This window comes from Esox lucius, chromosome 19 (genome assembly GCF_011004845.1).
Source record: "Esox lucius isolate fEsoLuc1 chromosome 19, fEsoLuc1.pri, whole genome shotgun sequence".
Classification (NCBI taxonomy): domain Eukaryota; kingdom Metazoa; phylum Chordata; class Actinopteri; order Esociformes; family Esocidae; genus Esox; species Esox lucius.
In genome coordinates, this window is record NC_047587.1 from 896,998 (window position 1) to 919,688 (window position 22,691).

At 40.4% G+C, this 22,691-nt stretch overlaps 2 protein-coding genes across 2 annotated transcripts; both read left to right on the forward strand.

Annotated features, from left to right (window-relative positions):
- The first annotated feature begins 271 nt into the window (after positions 1-271).
- LOC105008128 (beta-1,3-galactosyl-O-glycosyl-glycoprotein beta-1,6-N-acetylglucosaminyltransferase 3-like) lies at positions 272-1,944 on the forward strand. Its single transcript, XM_020056768.3, has one exon. The coding sequence runs from the start codon at positions 455-457 to the stop codon at positions 1,763-1,765; it is 1,311 nt and encodes a 436-aa protein (XP_019912327.3). The 5' UTR covers positions 272-454; the 3' UTR covers positions 1,766-1,944.
- A 7,951-nt stretch (positions 1,945-9,895) lies between these two features.
- LOC106024134 (beta-1,3-galactosyl-O-glycosyl-glycoprotein beta-1,6-N-acetylglucosaminyltransferase 3-like) lies at positions 9,896-12,359 on the forward strand. The gene has a single exon (XM_034288023.1). The coding sequence runs from the start codon at positions 10,713-10,715 to the stop codon at positions 12,021-12,023; it is 1,311 nt and encodes a 436-aa protein (XP_034143914.1). The 5' UTR covers positions 9,896-10,712; the 3' UTR covers positions 12,024-12,359.
- Positions 12,360-22,691: the final 10,332 nt, after the last annotated feature.

Genomic DNA, 22,691 nt, shown 5'->3' on the forward strand with positions numbered 1-22,691 from the left:
ATTTTTTTTCACTCATCTGTATATTATTTCACTCTAAATGCAAAAACTAGATGCAAACCTGTGTTCATTAGCTGAGAGTGTCGTTATGTCAGGCAGTGTCATGACAAACTGACGTTTTCATTTATATTTATATGTATTTATACTCAGCCTGCCCTGACTTAGTTTAGAGGGATACAGCCATTAGATAAACATAATTTATCTTGCTAACGTTGCCAGAACCTTGCCAACAAGTGTGATCAGGGTTTTTCCTAGTAAAGCAATAAAATCAAAGTGAATTTCCCTCTGTCCTGTTTCACTGTGCAGTCTGTCTGTCTTTCCCTCTGTCCTGTCTCACTGTGCAGTCTGTCTGTCTTTCCCCCTGTCCTAGAGCAGCAGTGAACAACTACTCATAGATACTCAGTCACAGAGAATACTACATAGAAACGAACAACACATTGTAGACACCAGACCAGTGATGGGTATTTTTTATCGAAACAGAACTCAAAGAGCTTTCAGAAATCTGTCTCTGATCCTGTTGAGTATTTCTGTCTCTCTGCTCCTGTGGACAACTAGCAGACACTCAATCTCCTCTCACAGAAGCCCTCTGATTGCTCTGGACTTGCCTCCCGGCTATGCTGCCGACCTGCCAGCCTGCTCTGCCATCATCCGGGGAGATGTGGAGGGTCTGGAGAAGGAGCAGCTTAGTCTCCTGTTGAAATCCAAGAAGAAGAGCCAGCTGCTGTCGGAGGCGTTCTATCAAAATGTGACTCAGGACTGTCATAGGTACATCACAGATAGAGGGTTTATCACCGTTCCTGTCAGCCAGGAAGAGAATAACTTCCCCATTGCTTTCTCCATGGTGGTCCATGAGAAGATTGAGATGTTTGAAAGGCTGTTGCGTGCCATCTACACTCCTCAGAACGTCTACTGTGTTCATGTGGACCAGAAAACATCTGATAACTTCAAGAGTGCAGTAAGTTCTATCGTGTCCTGTTTGCCCAATGTGTTTCTGTCCAGTAAGATGGAGAGTGTGGTCTACGCATCCTGGTCCAGAGTGCAGGCTGACCTGAACTGTATGGAGGATCTGCTGAAGTCACCTGTCCAGTGGAGATACCTGCTGAACACCTGTGGAACAGACTTCCCCATTAAGACCAACGCTGAGATGGTTCAGGCCCTCAAGCTGCTGAATGGGAAGAACAGCATGGAGTCAGAGACGACCAATGACTACAAGAAGGGCAGATGGCAGTTCCATCACAACGTCACTGACAGAGTGGTCCGGACGGAGGTTAAGAAAAGCCCGCCACCAATCAGCACCCCCATGTTCTCTGGCAATGCCTACTTTGTGGTGTCCAGGGCCTTTGTCCATCATGTGATGGAGTCTCAGGAGGTCCAGGCACTGCTGGAGTGGGAGAAAGACACCTATAGTCCAGATGAACACCTGTGGGCCACTCTGCAACGAATGCCCTATGTACCAGGCTCCATCCCACCCAACAGTAAGTATGAACTGTCAGATATAAACGCCATAGCCAGGTTAGTGAAGTGGTCATACCTGGCTGGTGATGTGAGGAGTGGAGCTCCGTACCCTCCCTGTTCTGGGGACTACAGGAGAGCTGTGTGTGTCTATGGGGCTGGAGACCTACAGTGGCTCCTAAAGCATCACCACCTCATTGCTAACAAGTTTGACCCTGAGGTGGATGATGTGGCTATCAGGTGTCTGGAATCATACCTGCGCTTCAAATCAACACACAAAGAAACACTAAGGAATGTGGAATCTGGCTGTAACTGACTCAAAGTAAGGAACATCATATGTTCTAAATACATTAATGTACTTTCATTTAAAATATAATTTGGATTGTGGTATATTGTAGTATTGTCCTGTAATTGAGTTAAATCGAGGTTTGAGTTGTACATACATCAAGGAATTATTGTGACAGTGTTTTAAAATGTTGTGACTGTTGTTACAGTTATTGTTTTTAATTATTTTGGTAGTTGTTTTTAATTGTTATGGTTGTTGTTTTGAAATGTTATAGTTATTGTTTTTAATTGTTATGGAATACAAAGAACTATACATCAATCAGCCATAACATTATGACCACTGATAGGTGAAGTGAATAACACTGATAATCTCGTTATCATGGCACCTGTCGGTGGCTGGGATAAATTTGGCAGCAAGTGAACATTCTGTCCTCAAAGCTGAAGTGTTAGAAGCAGGAAAAATGGGCAAGCGTATGAATCTGAGCGACTTCGACAAGGGCCAAATTGTAATGGCTTGAAGACTGGGTCAGAGCATCTCCAAAACTGCAGCCCTTATGGGGTGTTCCCGATCTAGAGTGGTCAGTACCTATCAAAAGTGGTCCAAGGAAGAAAAAGCAGTAAACTGGCGATAGGGTCATGGATGGCCAAGGCTCATTGATGCAATATATATACACCGATTAGCCATAACATTATGATGTTCATCTTTGATCAAAATCAGCTTAGGGAAAAAATGAAGGCCATTCTGTCACATGTTTACTTGCCTTGTATGATATATACTATAACTGTAGTATAAACAAATGGCCCTTACTTATAAAAAAGGGTTAACTATGCTAGAGTATATTGATAGTTTTCGTTAGTATTTATAAACATATAAAAGAGGGTTAACCATGCTAGAGTAAATTGATAGTACTAGTTTTGTATTTATAAACATATAAAAGAGGGTTAACTTGGCTAGGGGATATTAATAGTTGTAGTTGTATTATTTGAGCATCTTAGTGCATTTTACCAATTATATGTTTCAGTTTGGACCTGCATGTTAACTGTTTTGAAAACGTCAATTCTGTTTGAATAAAAGTGCTCAAGCAATCAAGAAATACTGTAAGAAAATGTCATAACCAATACTAAGAATACTATGAATAAATATGTAGGAAGTTCAGAATACTCTTTGTCTGTGTCAATAATTATGTTTTCATTGGACATACTTTTTGGTATGGAAGACTAAATGTGCCATAATATGAAATAAAGAAAATTGATAAATAAATGAATAGATAAATATATAAATACATATATAAATAAATATATGAATAATTAAATACTTCAATATATAAATTAATAAATACACATTACATTTGCATTGTATACACTTATGCATTGTCCAAATGAAACAGACAGAGTTCCATTGTTTCCATGTCTGTCATGGATACATAATTGTGTCCCTTTGAGAACTCTTTAACACTATCCATCCATCCATCTTCCGCTTCATCCGGGGCCGGGTCGCGGGGCCAGCAGTCTAAGAAGAGATGCCCAGACTTCCCGCTCCCTAGACACTTCCTCCAGCTCTTCCGGGGGGACACCGAGGCGTTCCCAGGCCAGCCGGGAGACGTACTCCTTCCCAGGAAGGCGTTCCGGAGGCATCCGAAACAGATGCCCAAGCCACCTCAGCTGACCCCTCTCGATGTGGAGGAGCATCGGCTCTACTCTGAGCTCCTCCCAGGTGACCGAGCTTCTCACCCTCTCACATCTCTAAGGGATCGCCCAGCCACCCTGCGGAGAAAGCTAATTTTGGCCGCCTGTATCCGGGATCATGTCCTTTCGGTCATGACCCAAAGCTCATGACCATACGTGAGAGTAGGAACATAGATTGACCACGACAGACCGATACATCGTCCGCATTACTGCAGAAGCTGCACCGATCCGTCTGTCAATCTCCCGTTCCATCCTTCCCTCACTCGTGAACAAGACCCCTAGATACTTAAACTCCTCCACTTGAGGCAGGCACTCTCCACCAACCTGAAGTGGGCAAGCCACCCTTTTCCGACTGAGGACCATGGCCTCGGATTTGGAGGTACTGATTTTCATCCCCACCGCTTCACACACGGCTGCAAACCGTCCCTCTTTAACACTAGAACCGCCAAATGCCTATGCCAATTGGCATTTGAGTTTGTCATTAAAATAGAATTTTGAAAGCTACACTCTCCTCCTTCCATGACTTCTCCTAAACAGGTTATGTGTCGTTCACAGCCTATTCATTTCGGACCTCATATTTTTCTAATAGCTCCTCGCCGTTTTTCTATAACTTATTCTAGTAACATATAGAAGAATCTTATATGCCAATAATCTATGAGGCTAGAGCTATGCATTGGCTTGTAAAGGCTTACGCCTACTATTAAGTTAGAGGACGGTGCTGGCAGCCTGGCACAACCAAGGCCACATACACTTTTCCGGTCCTCCACTGATCATGTGGTTGCCGCGATGACAGTAACTGAAAACAGGCCCCACGCCAACAACATAAAGTATGTGGTTAAATGGTTCTCATAGCGGACCAATTTTGTATGCAACTGACAAGGAACTTCACACCATCCAAAGTAAATGTCTATATTCCTTTGTCTCTACCATTCACATACATACTACACTCATATTGAATTTATATTATTCAATACTTCTACCCATAATCTTCATATTCCCCATCCTACTCTTTTACATTGTATATTATTGCTACTTTTACTATATTTTTTACTTTACATATTTCTTAATTCTTACTATGTAGAAGTGGGGTGCCAAGTCACAATAATTTAATTGTGCAGGAGGACGCTGGATAAACTTTGGTGCAGGATAAACTTTGAACTTGAACTACACTAGTTGAGAAACTTGTCATAGCCCAGAGGAATATCTCACTAGTAGTATTGGTGTGATTGCCAGGTTAACAGATACAGATATTGATGATGTTTTAGACAACATTTGCAGGGACAATAACCTTGGATGACAAGATTTGAAATAATAGTCAATTTCATCTTACTCAATATTATTCGACAAAGAATGACTTATAGTTTTTCTCCGTAAAACATGCTTATAGTTTTTCTCCAAGTCATTTTTTGGGAGTTGAAAGAGAACATTTGCAGTAGTAAGCTCATTAAAATATGTCGTTTCTAGGAGGCTACACAATTAGAGAAGGGGTGCATATTAACCTAATACTGTAGGTTCAAGCATGCCTGTTCAGTTAGGCATCTTGCCTTGTCCTCCCACATTGACCACTGACCAACAGCAGCAACCGGTCAATAAATTATAACGATATTTCAGTTGCACCACAACGCACTTGTTTTGCCTGCATAAATGGCGACTTAAACGCAGTAATCTCGTAGCCCAAATCATGGAGAATAGAAGGGAAAAGGCGATTTCAGTAGGCTATCTCGTCAGCGGCTGCTCTGGATACAGCATGTCAGATTGCGTAGGCCAATGTTTACTTGTATTCTGCCTGCTACATTAAGGCCTATTTTTTGGAGGTGGTGTCGGGAGTAATGAGGTATTATGAATGTTAAATCCGATTATAACGGGAAGTGAAGATCTGCGTCTTGTGAGCAACATTAAAGAAACACTTCCGGGTCACGAAAATCTGGAATTTTTCAAAATAAAAGAGACCAACGAATTACTTAATAACTGAGATTAATTGAGTTTATTAATTGTTTGAGAACATGTACCTCTCAAAACATTGACAACAATTCAAATATGATCATATTTAAGAGTAATTTCGATAAAAAGTGGGTGTTAGTGGGTGTTTAAACACGTTCCAAGGGTAAAATTCTGACAATGCCAATGACAGAATATGGAATATATATTGCCTCATAACTAATAAACTATTGAATATTCCACAGAGAAAGCAGTGTAGGAAATGTCCAGGAGAATGTGAAGAGTAAGACAAACCTGTCTAATCATGGGGAACAGTGTGCTACATCTAGCAACACAATATTTCCACACCCTCTTTTTCCACAATGTAACTTAATGGATATGAAATACATATTGACTCATACAGAAAAAACTATTCTATACGCCGCAGTGAATTTATTGTAGGAAATGTTCAGGAGACTCTATAGAATGATTATATGCAAAGAAATCAAGGGGCACTCTGTATTTGCAATTGTTGCTGGTGTTTTACTCCGCCCACCCCATTGGCCACAATGCAACTCAATGGATATGAAATACATATTGGCCTATAAAAAAAAAACTATTCTACACGCCACGGTGAATGTATTGTAGGAAATGTTCAGGAGACTCTATAGAATGATTATATGCAAAGAAATCAAGGGGCACTCTGTATTTGCAATTTCCTACAATACATTCACCGCGGCGTGTAGAATAGTTTTTTTTTATAGGCCAATATGTATTTCATATCCATTGAGTTGCATTGTGGCCAATGGGGTGGGCGGAGTAAAACACCAGCAACAATTGCAAATACAGAGTGCCCCTTGATTTCTTTGCATATAATCATTCTATAGAGTCTCCTGAACATTTCCTACAATACATTCATCGCGGCGTATAGAATAGTTTTTTTTTATAGGCCAATATGTATTTCATATCCATTGAGTAACATAGTGGCCAATAGGATCTAGGATGGGTGGAGTAAAATGCCAGCAACAATTGCAAATACATAGTGCCCCTTGATTTATTTGCATATAATTATTCTATAGAGTCTCCTGAACATTTCCTACAGTACATTTTTACAATATACACTAAGCAAACTGTCAAAATTGATACATTTAATATTATTCATATTGCGTTTTACCGCGGACTTCTATTTTGAAGGCAAAATCTGAAAACCGGAAGTCTTATTGTTGCTACGGAATCTCTAATGATGCCAGCATGACGCTAATCGCCCGCTGCTGCGCTCTGTCAATGAACTTCCGGTTTAGAGTGTACCCCCCCATAGACATAATAAAGAGTAGACGCCGCATCGACCGCTACTTCCTACTGGCGCTGACGAGCCGCGGGGCCGCCATCTTGGACCGGTCAGCCGCTCCACTCAGTGTAATCTGTTTTGGGAGGTGAAATGAGCTGTCAGCGCATTTAATTAATCATACCTCAGTGAATACCTTACTGATTTTCACGCGTTTTTTTTTTTACATACATGTAGCTATGATACAGGACACATGGTTCAGGGTATTTTAATATTCATAGTGGGCTTAACAGTAATATAATTTTCTGATATATGATATAAAGTGACCAGACGTCAGAGATCAAAACTGGGAACATTATCCCCAAAAAGGGAGAAAAACAGGGACATTTCCAGTTTGACTATCATTCTGATTGATACACCTAATGTGTAAATAGTGGCAGTAAAGTCATATAAATATATTTTTTTCATTCTCTCTCTCTCTCTCTCTCTCTCTCTCTCTCTCTCTCTTTAATTTCACAGCCCCCCTCCCAACATACACACACGGGTGCCAGTACTCTGTCTAAAATAGCAGGATGAAATGAAAAGTGACAGTTTTTATTCAAACTGCACATTTACTGTGTTGAAACTCCCTAGAAAAGTCTGCAAACTTAATGTAGCAATTTTCAAAACACAGTTACAAAGTGCTTTACAGAACCCAGAGGGAAAGAGATCAGGGTTAAGACAATCACAAACACAATGTAAAGATAAACTTCACTATACACAACCTCACAAACCCAGTGTAAGGCAAAGGAGACCAAAATGTTGATTCCTGGAGACACACCATGAGGCTAGAGTTCATGAAACACAAACAAACAGAGGTATTTACAGACCCAACAACACTTACAGCAGTATTCACATATAGAATAGAATAGAATTAATTTTGGGATGCCGGAATATAGGATTAAAGTCTTGAATTGTCTTGGAACAACACACACCCACATGCTCTAAAACCCCTGAAAGAGGAGAGTTTTGCAGAGCTTCTTCCTCGTGCTCCCTTTCTGCAGTTCAAGAGAGGTGAGTTTGGCAATGTGGTGCGGGACTTATTTTGAGAAACACAGATACAACCAATGACAACAAGTCAGACTGATGGTTGTCGATGCCAAACTGTCTCCTCAATGTGTTCCCCAAGCAAAAAACATCCTCCGTTCCAATCTCCTCCCGGACAATGGGTGTGACTGTCGACACCTCAGGAGCTTGCCTTGGTGAATCACCCCCTCTGCAGCTCTCAGCACCTTATTAAAATAATAATAATATTTATATATTTATATAGCGCTTTACACAGTGCTCAAAGACACTTTACAAAACAGAGAAAATAAGAACAAAGCAACCTTAATATACAAAGATTAAAAGAATAAAAAATGTATAAAAAAAAGCCTTCACTGTGCCTTGTGATGGAATAACTAGGCTGCCATTGTTTTTCAGGGTTAGAAGGTGGTAGCTCTTGTCAAATTAAGATGGTACAGCATCTCTGACCAAGCTCGCACGGCACACATCACAGGACAGTTTTCATAGAATCTGCCGGACTACAAACCCTGCTATGTAGACCAGAGCATTTTCCACCAGACCACCAAACCGAGTGGGGAGATAACTGTGGTCACACACAAGGGCCAAATGTTGGCGAATGGAGATGGGTGCTCTTCAGCAGTTTCAGGAGAGGACATCTCCACAGCAGACAGGGACACAGTGTTATCCTGGGCTGCCACATTGCCTGTCTCACCAGGTGAGACACCACACCGAACCATCAGCCGGCGGAAGATGGCCTGGAACTGGCGTGCCGATGGATTGTTATTCCAGCCGCCTCGCATGGAAAACAGGCATACAAAACAGGCATACAAAACATACATTAATCACAAGGCAAAGATATTCATTAGGTATATTTTCCAAATTAATTGTAATTAAAAGAACACCAACCCTACCTGATGCTCTGATTGAATTAAATAGGAGCTCCAAGCAGTTTAGGAATCATCAGCATCACACGTCGTTATTGATGACAAATCCGATGACCGACATGTACCTGCAAAAGAAAAAAGTTTTATTACTCTGATCATGGCGAAAAGACACCCCAAGAAAGCCCCATGTGATTTTGTTAATACAAAGCAGTAAAGTGCCTATCACAGGGGTGCAAACTCACAGAGAATGAAAATGGTAAACAGCTACCAGGGCAGATAGATAATTAGTTTGCATCCATGTTTTTAGGAATGGGATCAGTTTCTTGTTTAACTTATACAGTATACTTGTACACAAAGGAACATTAACTTGTAACAATGTAATTGCAGAACAGGGATAACTTGAAAACAACACATGCAATACCTACCCTTTTGACACCTACATGTACTTGATGTTGTGTAATACATACCATTTAGAAACATCTAGAACCTGAAAAACACACTGAATACAAGATACTGCCAACCGAAACAAAACTGCATATTGAAAAACATTTAAACAAGATAACATCATATCAACATACATACCAATCTTTCTGACACCTGCATAAAGTTGATGTTGTGTAATACATACCATTTAGAAGCATCTAGGACCTGAAAAACACATTGAATACAAGATAATGCCAACAGAAACCAAACTGCATATTGAAAAACATTTAAACAAGATAACATCATATCAACATACATACCAAAGCAGTTAGGAGCATCTTAGGAACACAATGCATAACAAAAACACAGCAGTAGGCTAGTTCACTACATAGGAAGCTACTTTAAGTTGTGCTAATTTCACATGACAAGAAAAGTGTAGCTTGTGTAGCGAAGCTACGTGGCCAAGCTACTTTGTAAATAAAGGAGTTACTACTACTGAAAAGTTCCTTGACTCTGGAAATAGAGAAGCTACCACCAAAATACTAAGTTACTAGCTAAGCTAGTATTGCCCAAAACTGATGATACTGTCTTTTATTTATATATACGACTATATATGATACAGTCTGTGCCACTTGTGTAAAATTAGCTGGCCAATGTTATACCAGTAATATTTGTTTTATTTCTACAATAGCATTCTTATGTCAGTTGTAATCTAAGCCAGTGTTATGGAATATGACTAATCAAGTCTCAGTTCATAGCTGGGTGAACACCGACTGGTGCAGTACAGTAATATCAAAGAACCTTGCTCCTTCTCAACTCTCTGGTAATATTCTAGTCACAAAATACAACCAATAGTACGGTAATGTTAAATCTTACTTGTGAAAAGTAATCCCCCGAGCCCTGCTTTCGATGGTCCGCCGATTTGAGCAGGAATATGCTGCACAGTGCTCTGGCGCCGTTGCTTCTGCTGCTACGCAACTAGGAGTACGACCGGTCGAAGATGGTGGCCGTATTTCTCGTGCCCAGCAGCCAATGCGGGGTCTACTCTTTATTATGTCTATGGTACCCCCTAGCCTCGTTTTGGATTTCAAGATGGAGGCGGGGTGAATAAGGCGAATTACCTGATGGGATGTTTTAATCGTATCCTGCTTTTGCATTATTTCCCTCTATACAAACAGAAAATGTTTAAAGAAAGAACAATGATATATGATGTCAGATGGTTCCACAGTGTGACTGCCCTGACATTTTAATAACTTTACCTTCTTTGACTATGTGGTCATATTGACTGATTAATTCATCTTAGCTACACAAACATCAAACACATACATATGTCTAAAGTCATTTGTCTAAAGTAATCTAATCATTACTCCAAATCTTTAAGTTCCACAAACAAATGGCTTTTGAGTGAATAAACTTAAATCTTTTAGTCTTTGTAGTCAGTTGCCTTACATTTTTTGAGTTCTGATAACTTATTTGGGTTTACAGTGTATGAGGCCATTATGATTTAAATAACTTCTATACTTAACTTCTGGAATGTTTCCCTCCTACGTGCAGTTTCCTCTCCTTTTTTGCCTTGTAGTAGTTGGGGTGGTTATTGTTGCATTCCATTAATAACACAAAAGGCTAGGTAGAGTGAAGGTGCAGCAGTGAACAACTACTCATAGATACTCAGTCACAGAAACTTCCAACAGAGAATACTACATAGAAACTAACAACACATTGTAGACACCAGACCCGTGATGGGTATTTTTTATCGAAACAGAACTCAAAGAGCTTTCATAAATCTGTTTCTGATCCTGCTGAGTATTTCTGTCTCTCTGCTCCTGTGGACAACTAGCAGACACTCAATCTCCTCTCACAGAAGCCCTCTGATTGCTCTGGACTTGCCTCCCGGCTATGCTGCCGACCTGCCAGCCTGCTCTGCCATCATCCAGGGAGATGTGGAGGGTCTGGAGAAGGAGCAGCTTAGTCTCCTGCTGAAATCCAAGAAGAAGAGACAGCTGCTGTCGGAGGGGTTCTATCAAAATGTGACTCAGGACTGTCAGAGGTACATCACAGATAGAGGGTTTATCACCGTTCCTGTCAGCCAGGAAGAGAATAACTTCCCCATTGCTTTCTCCATGGTGGTCCATGAGAAGATTGAGATGTTTGAAAGGCTGTTGCGTGCCATCTACACTCCTCAGAACGTCTACTGTGTTCATGTGGACCAGAAAACATCTGATAACTTCAAGAGTGCAGTAAGTTCTATCGTGTCCTGTTTGCCCAATGTGTTTCTGTCCAGTAAGATGGAGAGTGTGGTCTACGCATCCTGGTCCAGAGTGCAGGCTGACCTGAACTGTATGGAGGATCTGCTGAAGTCACCTGTCCAGTGGAGATACCTGCTGAACACCTGTGGAACAGACTTCCCCATTAAGACCAACGCTGAGATGGTTCAGGCCCTCAAGCTGCTGAATGGGAAGAACAGCATGGAGTCAGAGACGACCAATGACTACAAGAAGGGCAGATGGCAGTTCCATCACAACGTCACTGACAGAGTGGTCCGGACGGAGGTTAAGAAAAGCCCGCCACCAATCAGCACCCCCATGTTCTCTGGCAATGCCTACTTTGTGGTGTCCAGGGCCTTTGTCCATCATGTGATGGAGTCTCAGGAGGTCCAGGCACTGCTGGAGTGGGAGAAAGACACTTATAGTCCAGATGAACACCTGTGGGCCACTCTGCAACGAATGCCCTATGTACCAGGCTCCATCCCACCCAACAGTAAGTATGAACTGTCAGATATAAACGCCATAGCCAGGTTAGTGAAGTGGTCATACCTGGCTGGTGATGTGAGGAGTGGAGCTCCGTACCCTCCCTGTTCTGGGGACTACAGGAGAGCTGTGTGTGTCTATGGGGCTGGAGACCTACAGTGGCTCCTAAAGCATCACCACCTCATTGCTAACAAGTTTGACCCTGAGGTGGATGATGTGGCTATCAGGTGTCTGGAATCATACCTGCGCTTCAAATCAACACACAAAGAAACACTAAGGAATGTGGAATCTGGCTGTAACTGACTCAAAGTAAGGAACATCATATGTTCTAAATACATTAATGTACATTCATTTAAAATATAATTTGGATTGTGGTATATTGTAGTATTGTCCTGTAATTGAGTTAAATCGAGGTTTGAGTTGTACATACATCAAGGAATTATTGTGACAGTGTTTTAAAATGTTGTGACTGTTGTTACAGTTACTGTTTTTAATTGTTATGGTTGTTGTTTTGAAATGTTATAGTTCTTGTTTTTAATTGTTATGGAATACAAAGAACTATACATCAATCAGCCATAACATTATGACCACTGACAGGTGAAGTGAATAACACTGATAATCTCGTTATCATGGCACCTGTCAGTGGCTGGGATCAATTTGGCAGCAAGTGAACATTCTGTCCTCAAAGTTGAAGTGTTAGAAGCAGGAAAAATGGGCAAGCGTATGAATCTGAGCGACTTCGACAAGGGCCAAATTGTAATGGCTTGAAGACTGGGTCAGAGCATCTCCAAAACTGCAGCCCTTATGGGGTGTTCCCGATCTGGAGTGGTCAGTACCTATCAAAAGTGGTCCAAGGAAGAAAAAGCAGTAAACTGGCGATAGGGTCATGGATGGCCAAGGCTCATTGATGCAATATATATACACCGATTAGCCATAACATTATGATGTTCATCTTTGATCAAAATCAGCTTAGGGAAAAAATGAAGGCCATTCTGTCACATGTTTACTTGCCTTGTATGATATATACTATAACTGTAGTATAAACAAATGGCCCTAACTTATAAAAAAAGGGTTAACTATGCTAGAGTATATTGATAGTTTTCGTTAGTATTTATAAACATATAAAAGAGGGTTAACCATGCTAGAGTAAATTGATAGTACTAGTTTTGTATTTATAAACATATAAAAGAGGATTAACTTTGCTAGGGGATATTAATAGTTGTAGTTGTATTATTTGAGCATCTTAGTGCATTTTACCAATTATATGTTTCAGTTTGGACCTGCATGTTAACTGTTTTGAAAACGTCAATTCTGTTTGAATAAAAGTGCTCAAGCAATCAAGAAATACTGTAAGAAAATGTCATAACCAATACTAAGAATACTATGAATAAATATGTAGGAAGTTCAGAATACTCTTTGTCTGTGTCAATAATTATGTTTTCATTGGACATACTTTTTGGTATGGAAGACTAAATGTGCCATAATATGAAATAAAGAAAATTGATAAATAAATGAATAGATAAATATATAAATACATATATAAATAAATATATGAATAATTAAATACTTCAATATATAAATTAATAAATACACATTACATTTGCATTGTATACACTTATGCATTGTCCAAATGAAACAGACAGAGTTCCATTGTTTCCATGTCTGTCATGGATACATAATTGTGTCCCTTTGAGAACTCTTTAACACTATCCATCCATCCATCTTCCGCTTCATCCGGGGCCGGGTCGCGGGGCCAGCAGTCTAAGAAGAGATGCCCAGACTTCCCGCTCCCTAGACACTTCCTCCAGCTCTTCCGGGGGGACACCGAGGCGTTCCCAGGCCAGCCGGGAGACGTACTCCTTCCCAGGAAGGCGTTCCGGAGGCATCCGAAACAGATGCCCAAGCCACCTCAGCTGACCCCTCTCGATGTGGAGGAGCATCGGCTCTACTCTGAGCTCCTCCCAGGTGACCGAGCTTCTCACCCTCTCACATCTCTAAGGGATCGCCCAGCCACCCTGCGGAGAAAGCTAATTTTGGCCGCCTGTATCCGGGATCATGTCCTTTCGGTCATGACCCAAAGCTCATGACCATACGTGAGAGTAGGAACATAGATTGACCACGACAGACCGATACATCGTCCGCATTACTGCAGAAGCTGCACCGATCCGTCTGTCAATCTCCCGTTCCATCCTTCCCTCACTCGTGAACAAGACCCCTAGATACTTAAACTCCTCCACTTGAGGCAGGCACTCTCCACCAACCTGAAGTGGGCAAGCCACCCTTTTCCGACTGAGGACCATGGCCTCGGATTTGGAGGTACTGATTTTCATCCCCACCGCTTCACACACGGCTGCAAACCGTCCCTCTTTAACACTAGAACCGCCAAATGCCTATGCCAATTGGCATTTGAGTTTGTCATTAAAATAGAATTTTGAAAGCTACACTCTCCTCCTTCCATGACTTCTCCTAAACAGGTGATGTGTCGTTCACAGCCTATTCATTTCGGACCTCATATTTTTCTAATAGCTCCTCGCCGTTTTTCTATAACTTATTCTAGTAACATATAGAAGAATCTTATATGCCAATAATCTATGAGGCTAGAGCTATGCATTGGCTTGTAAAGGCTTACGCCTACTATTAAGTTAGAGGACGGTGCTGGCAGCCTGGCACAACCAAGGCCACATACACTTTTCCGGTCCTCCACTGATCATGTGGTTGCCACGATGACAGTAACTGAAAACAGGCCCCACGCCAACAACATAAAGTATGTGGTTAAATGGTTCTCATAGCGGACCAATTTTGTATGCAACTGACAAGGAAACACTGAAACTTGTCTGTGTGCTACTTGATTGACAGGACTCATCTGATAGTTTGCTGTCAAGTGTCCAATCACAGTGTTCCAAGCATAAAACACACAGTCCAATGAGGACATCTCTATCAAATGGGTTAGGTCCTGCCCCATTGCATTTGGAGGATGCCCAACTTCACACCATCCAAAGTAAATGTCTATATTCCTTTGTCTCTACCATTCACATACATACTACACTCATATTGAATTTATATTATTCAATACTTCTACCCATAATCTTCATATTCCCCATCCTACTCTTTTACATTGTATATTATTGCTACTTTTACTATATTTTTTACTTTACATATTTCTTCATTCTTACTATGGGGTGCCAAGTCACAATAATTTTATTGTGCAGGAGGACGCTGGATAAACTTTGGTGCAGGATAAACTTTGAACTTGAACTACACTAGTTGAGAAACTTGTCATAGCCCAGAGGAATATCTCACTAGTAGTATTGGTGTGATTGCCAGGTTAACAGATACAGATATTGATGATGTTTTAGACAACATTTGCAAGGACAATAACCTTGGATGACAAGATTTGAAATAATAGTCAATTTCATCTTACTCATTATTCGACAAAGAATGACTTATAGTTTTTCTCCGTAAAACATGCTTATAGTTTTTCTCCAAGTCATTTTTTGGGAGTTGAAAGAGAACATTTGCAGTATTAAGCTCATTAAAATATGTCGTTTCTAGGAGGCTACACAATTAGAGAAGGGGTGCATATTAACCTAATACTGTAGGTTCAAGCATGCCTGTTCAGTTAGGCATCTTGCCTTGTCCTCCAACATTGACCACTGACCAACAGCAGCAACCGGTCAATAAATTATAAAGATATTTCAGTTGCACCACAACGCACTTGTTTTGCCTGCATAAATGGCGACTTAAACGCAGTAATCTCGTAGCCCAAATCATGGAGAGTAGAAGGGAAAAGGCGATTTCAGTAGGCTATCTCGTCAGCGGCTGCTCTGGATACAGCATGTCCGATTGCGTAGGCCAATGTTTACTTGTATTCTGCCTGCTACGTTAAGGCCTATTTTTTGGAGGGGGTGTCGGGAGTAATGTGTTATTATGAATGTTAAATCCGATTATAACGGGAAGTGAAGAACGCGACTTGAGTTGTATGAGTTTTGTCCAGCCTGTGCGACCTGGCCCAATTCCCTATGTTTAACACCTTGCGTCTGTTTTTTATCGGCAACTAAAAAACATTGCTACGGTGAAATCTTTATCTTTATGGACGTTTACACATGACTCTAAGACATAACTTGTCAAGGCTTACGCCTACTATTGAGCTATAGAACGGTGTTGGCAGCATCGCGCAGTCAAGACAAACACTTCTCCGGTCCTCCACCTGATCATGCGGTTGCCACGATGAAGGTAACTGAAAACAGGCCACATGCAAACGAAATACATTTTCTGTTTAAAGAATTCTCAAAGCGACCCAAATGTGTATCCATAACGCACAAGGAAACAATTGAATTTGTTCGTGTGCTACTTGACTGACAGCGCTCATTGGACAGTTTGCACTCAAGTGTCCAATCATAGCGTTCCAGACATAAAACACTGCAGTCCAATGAGGACACTTCAATCAAATGGGTTAGGGCCCGCCCCATTGCATTTGAACAATGTACAACTTCACACCATCCAAATGAAATGTCTGCTACATTTGGATGACGCATATGTGTACACAATGCAATGTATATATATTTATTTATATTTTTAATAATGTAATTATATATATATATTTTAATATTATGGTTTGCTTGTCTGCTCAATCCAAATGAAATATACGAGTGGGACATTCAGTATTATTGAGCTGTTCCCATTCCGTTATGTCCGTGTACACTGATTATTTTTTTACTGTAAACTTGACATTCCACACCTTTAACAACCTGCATTAACCCAGAAGAATCTGGCATGTATTGGCTGGTTAACAGATATGAGTCCTATAGACATTTTAGGTACAATTTGTAGGCACCAAACACGTATATTAAATACTGTTCAATTACATCCTACTCGATATTATGCATTTGATTGATATTAAATTCTCAGTAAAAAGTGCAAAGAAGTTTTCCAAAATCACAAAGCATATCATGCTCTTTTTCTAAACAAATTAATGTTCTAAATTGGCCTAGTTTTGGTATTTCAAAAAAAGAATTGCAGTATTAAGTCCATTCAAATGTATAGTTTCTAGGAGGTTACACAATCAGAGAAAGATATTGCGACAACATTGACCACTGACCAACAATAGCAACCATGTAAACAAACTTTTAGTTGCACACCGCACTTATTTTGGCAGCCCTGCATGCTTGTGTTCCCTGCATAAATGGTGAAACAAACACAACATCCCAGTAGCCCAACTCAGAGAATAGAAAGGAAAAAGTGATTTCAGTATCTCATCAGGGCTGCTCTGGATAAGCATGTCAGACTGCTTATGTCTATGGATAGTCTGCCTGATACGTTCAGGCCTATTCAGTGTTTAAATGGTTGTTGGGAGTAACGTTTTGTTATGATTGTTAAATCCAATAATAACAGGGAACTGGAAAACAGGACTTGAGTTGTGTGAGTTTTGTCCAGCCTGTGCGACCTGGCCCAGCTCCCTCTGTTTAACACATTGCGTCTATTTATTTTATTGGCAACTAAAAAACATTGCTACAGTGAAATCTGTATTTTTCATACTTTGTAAAGGCTTACGCCTACTATTGAACTATTGATCGGTGCTGGCAGCCTGGCACAAACAAGACACACCCACTTTACCAGTCCTCCACCTGATTATGCACTTGCCACAATGAAAACAGCCTAACTGAAAACAGGCCACATGCTAACGACATACATTCTCTGGTTAAAGAGTCCTCAAAGCAACCCAATTATTTATCCATTACGGACAAGGGAGCACTGAAACTCGTCTGTGTGCTACATGATTGACAGCCCTCATCTGATGGTTTCTTCTCAAGTGTTCCAAGCATAAAACACACAGTCCAGTGTGTACAGCTCTATCAAATGGGTGAGGTCCATTGCATTTGGATGGCACACAACTTCACACTATCCAAATGAAATGTCTATTTCGAAGTGTACACAATACAAATGCAATGTGCATTTATTTATTTATATATATATATATATATATTTATTTTTATATATATTTATTTTTACATTCAATTATTTATATATTTATTTATTATGAACGAAATTTACAAGACAATTTACAAGACTCAAGGTCACATGGGATAAGATTGCAAAATTGGCCATTTTGGGGGCTTGTTACAGCGCCACCATGTTGTTGATTGGCATGGCATTATGGGACAGGGTGTGGCCCTCACCATCATGCACATTTGGGCCTTTTTCATCTCTTTCATTTCACAGAAATTTGCAAAAAGGACAGAAAAAATGGCGGAAGTAAAATTATAACAATTAAAACGGCAAGTTGCGATTAGTGGGTTTTGAAACACTTCTGCTGTTAGAAACACAGATGCACCAAATGCCGCATGGGTGATTTTTCCTGTGCAGTGGTGATCATGGAGATAATTAATCCTGTGCAGTAGTGATAATGTTGATAATGAATCCTGTGTAGTGGTGATCATGGAGATAATTAATCCTGTGCAGTAGTGATCATGGAGATAATTAATCCTGTGCAGTAGTGATCATGGAGATAATTAATCCTGTGCAGTAGTGATAATGTTGATAATGAATCCTGTGCAGTAGTGATCATGGAGATAATTAATCCTGTGCAGTAGTGATAATGTTGATAATGAATCCTGTGCAGTGGTGATCATGGAGATAATTAATCCTGTGCAGTAGTGATAATGTTGATAATGAATCCTGTGTAGTGGTGATCATGGAGATAATTTATCCTGTGCAGTGGTGATCATGGAGATAATTTATCCTGTGCAGTAGTGATAATGGAGATAATTAATCCTGTGCAGTAGTGATAATGTTGATAATGAATCCTGTGTAGTGGTGATCATGGAGATAATTTATCCTGTGCAGTGGTGATCATGGAGATAATTTATCCTGTGCAGTAGTGATAATGGAGATAATTAATCCTGTGCAGTAGTGATAATGTTAATAATGAATCCTGTGTAGTGGTGATCATGGAGATAATTTATCCTGTGCAGTGGTGATCATGGAGATAATTTATCCTGTGCAGTAGTGATAATGGAGATAATTAATCCTGTGCAGTAGTGATAATGTTGATAATGAATCCTGTGTAGTGGTGATCATGGAGATAATTTATCCTGTGCAGTGGTGATCATGGAGATAATTTATCCTGTGCAGTAGTGATAATGGAGATAATTAATCCTGTGCAGTAGTGATAATGTTAATAATGAATCCTGTGTAGTGGTGATCATGGAAATAATTTATCCTGTGCAGTGGTGATCATGGAAATAATTAATCCTGTGCAGTGGTGATCATGGACATCTCAGTCACATGACCACCCAGCTGGACCCCAGGTGAGGAAAGGACTGTTCATGGTACTCTGGACATCTCAGTCACATGACCACACAACTGGAGTCCAGATGAGGAAAGGACTGTCAGTGGTTCTCTGAACATCTCAGTCACATGACCACACAGCTGGAGTCCAGATGAGGAAAGGACTGTCAGTGGTTCTCTGAACATCTCAGTCACATGACCACACAGCTGGAGTCCAGATGAGGAAAGGACTGTCAGTGGTTCTCTGAACATCTCAGTCACATGACCACACAGCTGGAGTCCAGATGAGGAAAGGACTGTCAGTGGTTCTCTGAACATCTCAGTCACATGACCACACAGCTGGAGTCCAGATGAGGAAAGGACTGTCAGTGGTTCTCTGAACATCTCAGTCACATGACCACACAGCTGGAGTCCAGATGAGGAAAGGACTGTCAGTGGTTCTCTGAACATCTCAGTCACATGACCACACAGCTGGAGTCCAGATGAGGAAAGGACTGTCAGTGGTTCTCTGAACATCTCAGTCACATGACCACACAGCTGGAGTCCAGATGAGGAAAGGACTGTCAGTGGTTCTCTGAACATCTCAGTCACATGACATGTCCTTGTTGTTCTGCACCTGGACTATGGCCCAGTGTTGCTGAACTCTGGGTATTAATTTGATCTACAGACTGTTTTGACCATGTTACCTAGAAGTATGAAGTAATACCTGACATTGTTATTCCTCATGTAGGCCTTCTCTAATCCACTCTAGGATTGGCCTATCAGGCTGTTTGCTGAGATCATCAGTGATTTCCATTCCAAAGATTAGGAACCCTCTGAATACTAGCATCTGTAGTACATACCATACCGTTTATACCATACAGTACATACCATACAGCACATAGCATACAGCTCATAGTATACAGTACATACAATACAGTACATACCACACAGTACATACATCTTAATGTATTAATGTGCTACGATGCGTGTTTACCGTTTCATCTCTAGGTGGCGGCAGTGGGTCAGAATGCATGATCCACCTTCCCTCTGCAATGCAGAAGCTTCAGCCCTAAAGACACTTTCTACTAACAGGCTGAGGGGTTTTCCTTTGAACATCCTCCCATTCTGGAACTGGTGTCACTTGTTAAACACTAATCGCTCCCCCGCTGCTCACTGTGGCAACTCCCCACATACATCTCAGAGGGGTCAAATGCTGAAGTCAAATCTCCCTGGGAGGTTTTCTCTTTCGGATATTTGTTTAGAACTTAAAAAAGGCTTTCCATTTAATCGTCTGAACATTACCTCAACAATACATTTGAAGGCTAAATCTGAACAATAGACTTGAACATTACACCTAAATCACTAAATCTAACAACCGGAATTCTTACTGGTTGGTAGTTGATCAAATACTTATGTCATGCAATAAAATGTAATTTAATTACTTAAAAATCATACAATTTTGTTTTAGATTCCGTCACTCACAGTTGAAGTGTACCTATGATAAAAATTACAGACTTCTACATGCTTTGTAAAGTAGGAAAACCTGCAAAATCAGCAGTGTATCAAATACTTGTTCTCCACACTGTATTACACTCACATGTATCTATAACATACAATACTTCTACCATACTGTTCACACTACCCATCCTACTCTTTCAAAAATGTATGCTAGTTTACATTTTTATGTATATTACTGTCATACTTGCCATATCTATAATATTCAGTACTACTACCAATATTGCTGCTAGTTTACAGTACTCTTTTTAATCTGCTGCTATGCACAATGTTATGTATATTATTGCTTTATCCTCTTGCTACATTTTTGCTGTGTGTAAATGTTTCTTAAATTCTGTTATGTAGTTGTAGTGTGCTATGCTCCATTCATAAGCTTATTGCACTCATAATATTCTGTATCTATAATATTCAATAGTACTACCCAGATTGCTGCTATTTTACAATACTATTTTTAAACTGCTGCTATTGTAGTGTTATGTATATTGTTGTTTCATTTTATTATTTTATTTATTATTATTCTGGCAATATTTTGGCTTATATACTCTTCTTCTAGTTGTCGGGTGCCATGTCATAATAATGATGACGCTGTGTTGTTCGGTGCATTTGACAAATAAACCTTGAAATGTACAGGTTAATGTTAGGGTTAAGGTTAGGATACAGGTTAATGTTAGGGTTAAGGTTAGGATACAGGTTAATGTTAGGGTTAAGGTTAGGATACAGGTTAATGTTAGGGTTAAGGTTAGGATACAGGTTAATGTTAGGGTTAAGGTTAGGATACAGGTTAATGTTAGGGTTAAGGTTAGGATACAGGTTAATGTTAGGGTTAAGGTTAGGATACAGGTTAAGGTTAGGGTTAATAAGGCAAAAACTGTTTCTTCCCAGAAGATCATGTACAAGTTGGCAGAAGCAGGAGCAAATTTCTTCCCCATGGCAGTGCCATGTATCTGGAGACCGACTTGTCATTAAAACTAAAGTCATTTCTAAGGAGTCTCAACTCTAACAATTCTAAGATCTCCTTATCAGGGCGCTGGGAATCAGGGAATCTATCAAAAGCCCCTTTGACTGCCTGTAGCCCCAAGGAAGTCTCAGTGTTTGTGTATAGTGAGTTGATATCAATTGAAAATAGAAATACTCCCAATCGAAGGACATGGTCTTTAAGCTTAGCCACAAAGTCATATGTATCCATAATGTAAGATGTGTGTTTTTGAGAAAGAGGACTGATAAAACAATCTATATATTCAGCCACCCGATACGACTTTGAACCACAATCACTCACGATTGGACGGCCACTAGGGATCTGGGAAGGCACCGACCACTGCTCCAAGGATTTGTGGATCTTTGGAGGAGATAAAACTGTCTATGTCTGGGGATCTCTGGGCCTGAAACTGTTTAGAAGTAATATGCCCCTTCTCCAACAGCACCAGTAATATCATTTTAATCCTGCTCTGGGTCTCCCATTGAATGAAATGATCTAATTGTATATAATGTTCAGTATTATAACTGCATATCAGCCTCAAATAGATACTGGACTCTGTCCATAATGACCATCAGTGATCCATTATCAGCTGGTTTAATCACTATATTCTGGTTCTGTCCCAATCCCCTGATAGTATCTATTTCCAATTTCCTATTTCCATTCTGAATTGGCCCAGGTCTGAACCGTCTGCGTACATTCAGATTCCTCCCAATCAACGGCCAAATTCGGTGGTGACACTGTTTGCTTTCACGGTTCCCAAACTGAGGGACCCATGAAGGGCACAAATGGGACATCCGTAATTGAACTGATCTAACAATTTCAGTCACCTATGATAAAAATGGAGATCCTTGTACAGCCCACCTCGGTCCAATGTCCTAGGAGTAGGAATAAAAGACAACCCTCGCTCCAGTATATTCCCCTCTATCTCAGACAATCTATAAGCCTGTGAAAGATTAGTAACATTTGAGTGGGGAGCTATGTCTAGGATAAGACATTTTAGTGTAAGGTTAGGATACAGGTTAAGGTTAGATTAATTAGACATTTTAGGTTGAGGGGTAGGTCAAGGGCTAGTAGATAGTTGAAATGTTACTGATAGCCCGTAGATAATCTATAGACCATCTATAGACACACTTTTGGGACTCTCAAAATAATGTGTCACCCTATAATTACTGTGAAGTGGAACCGTGTGCAGTAAAAAAGTAATTTCATGC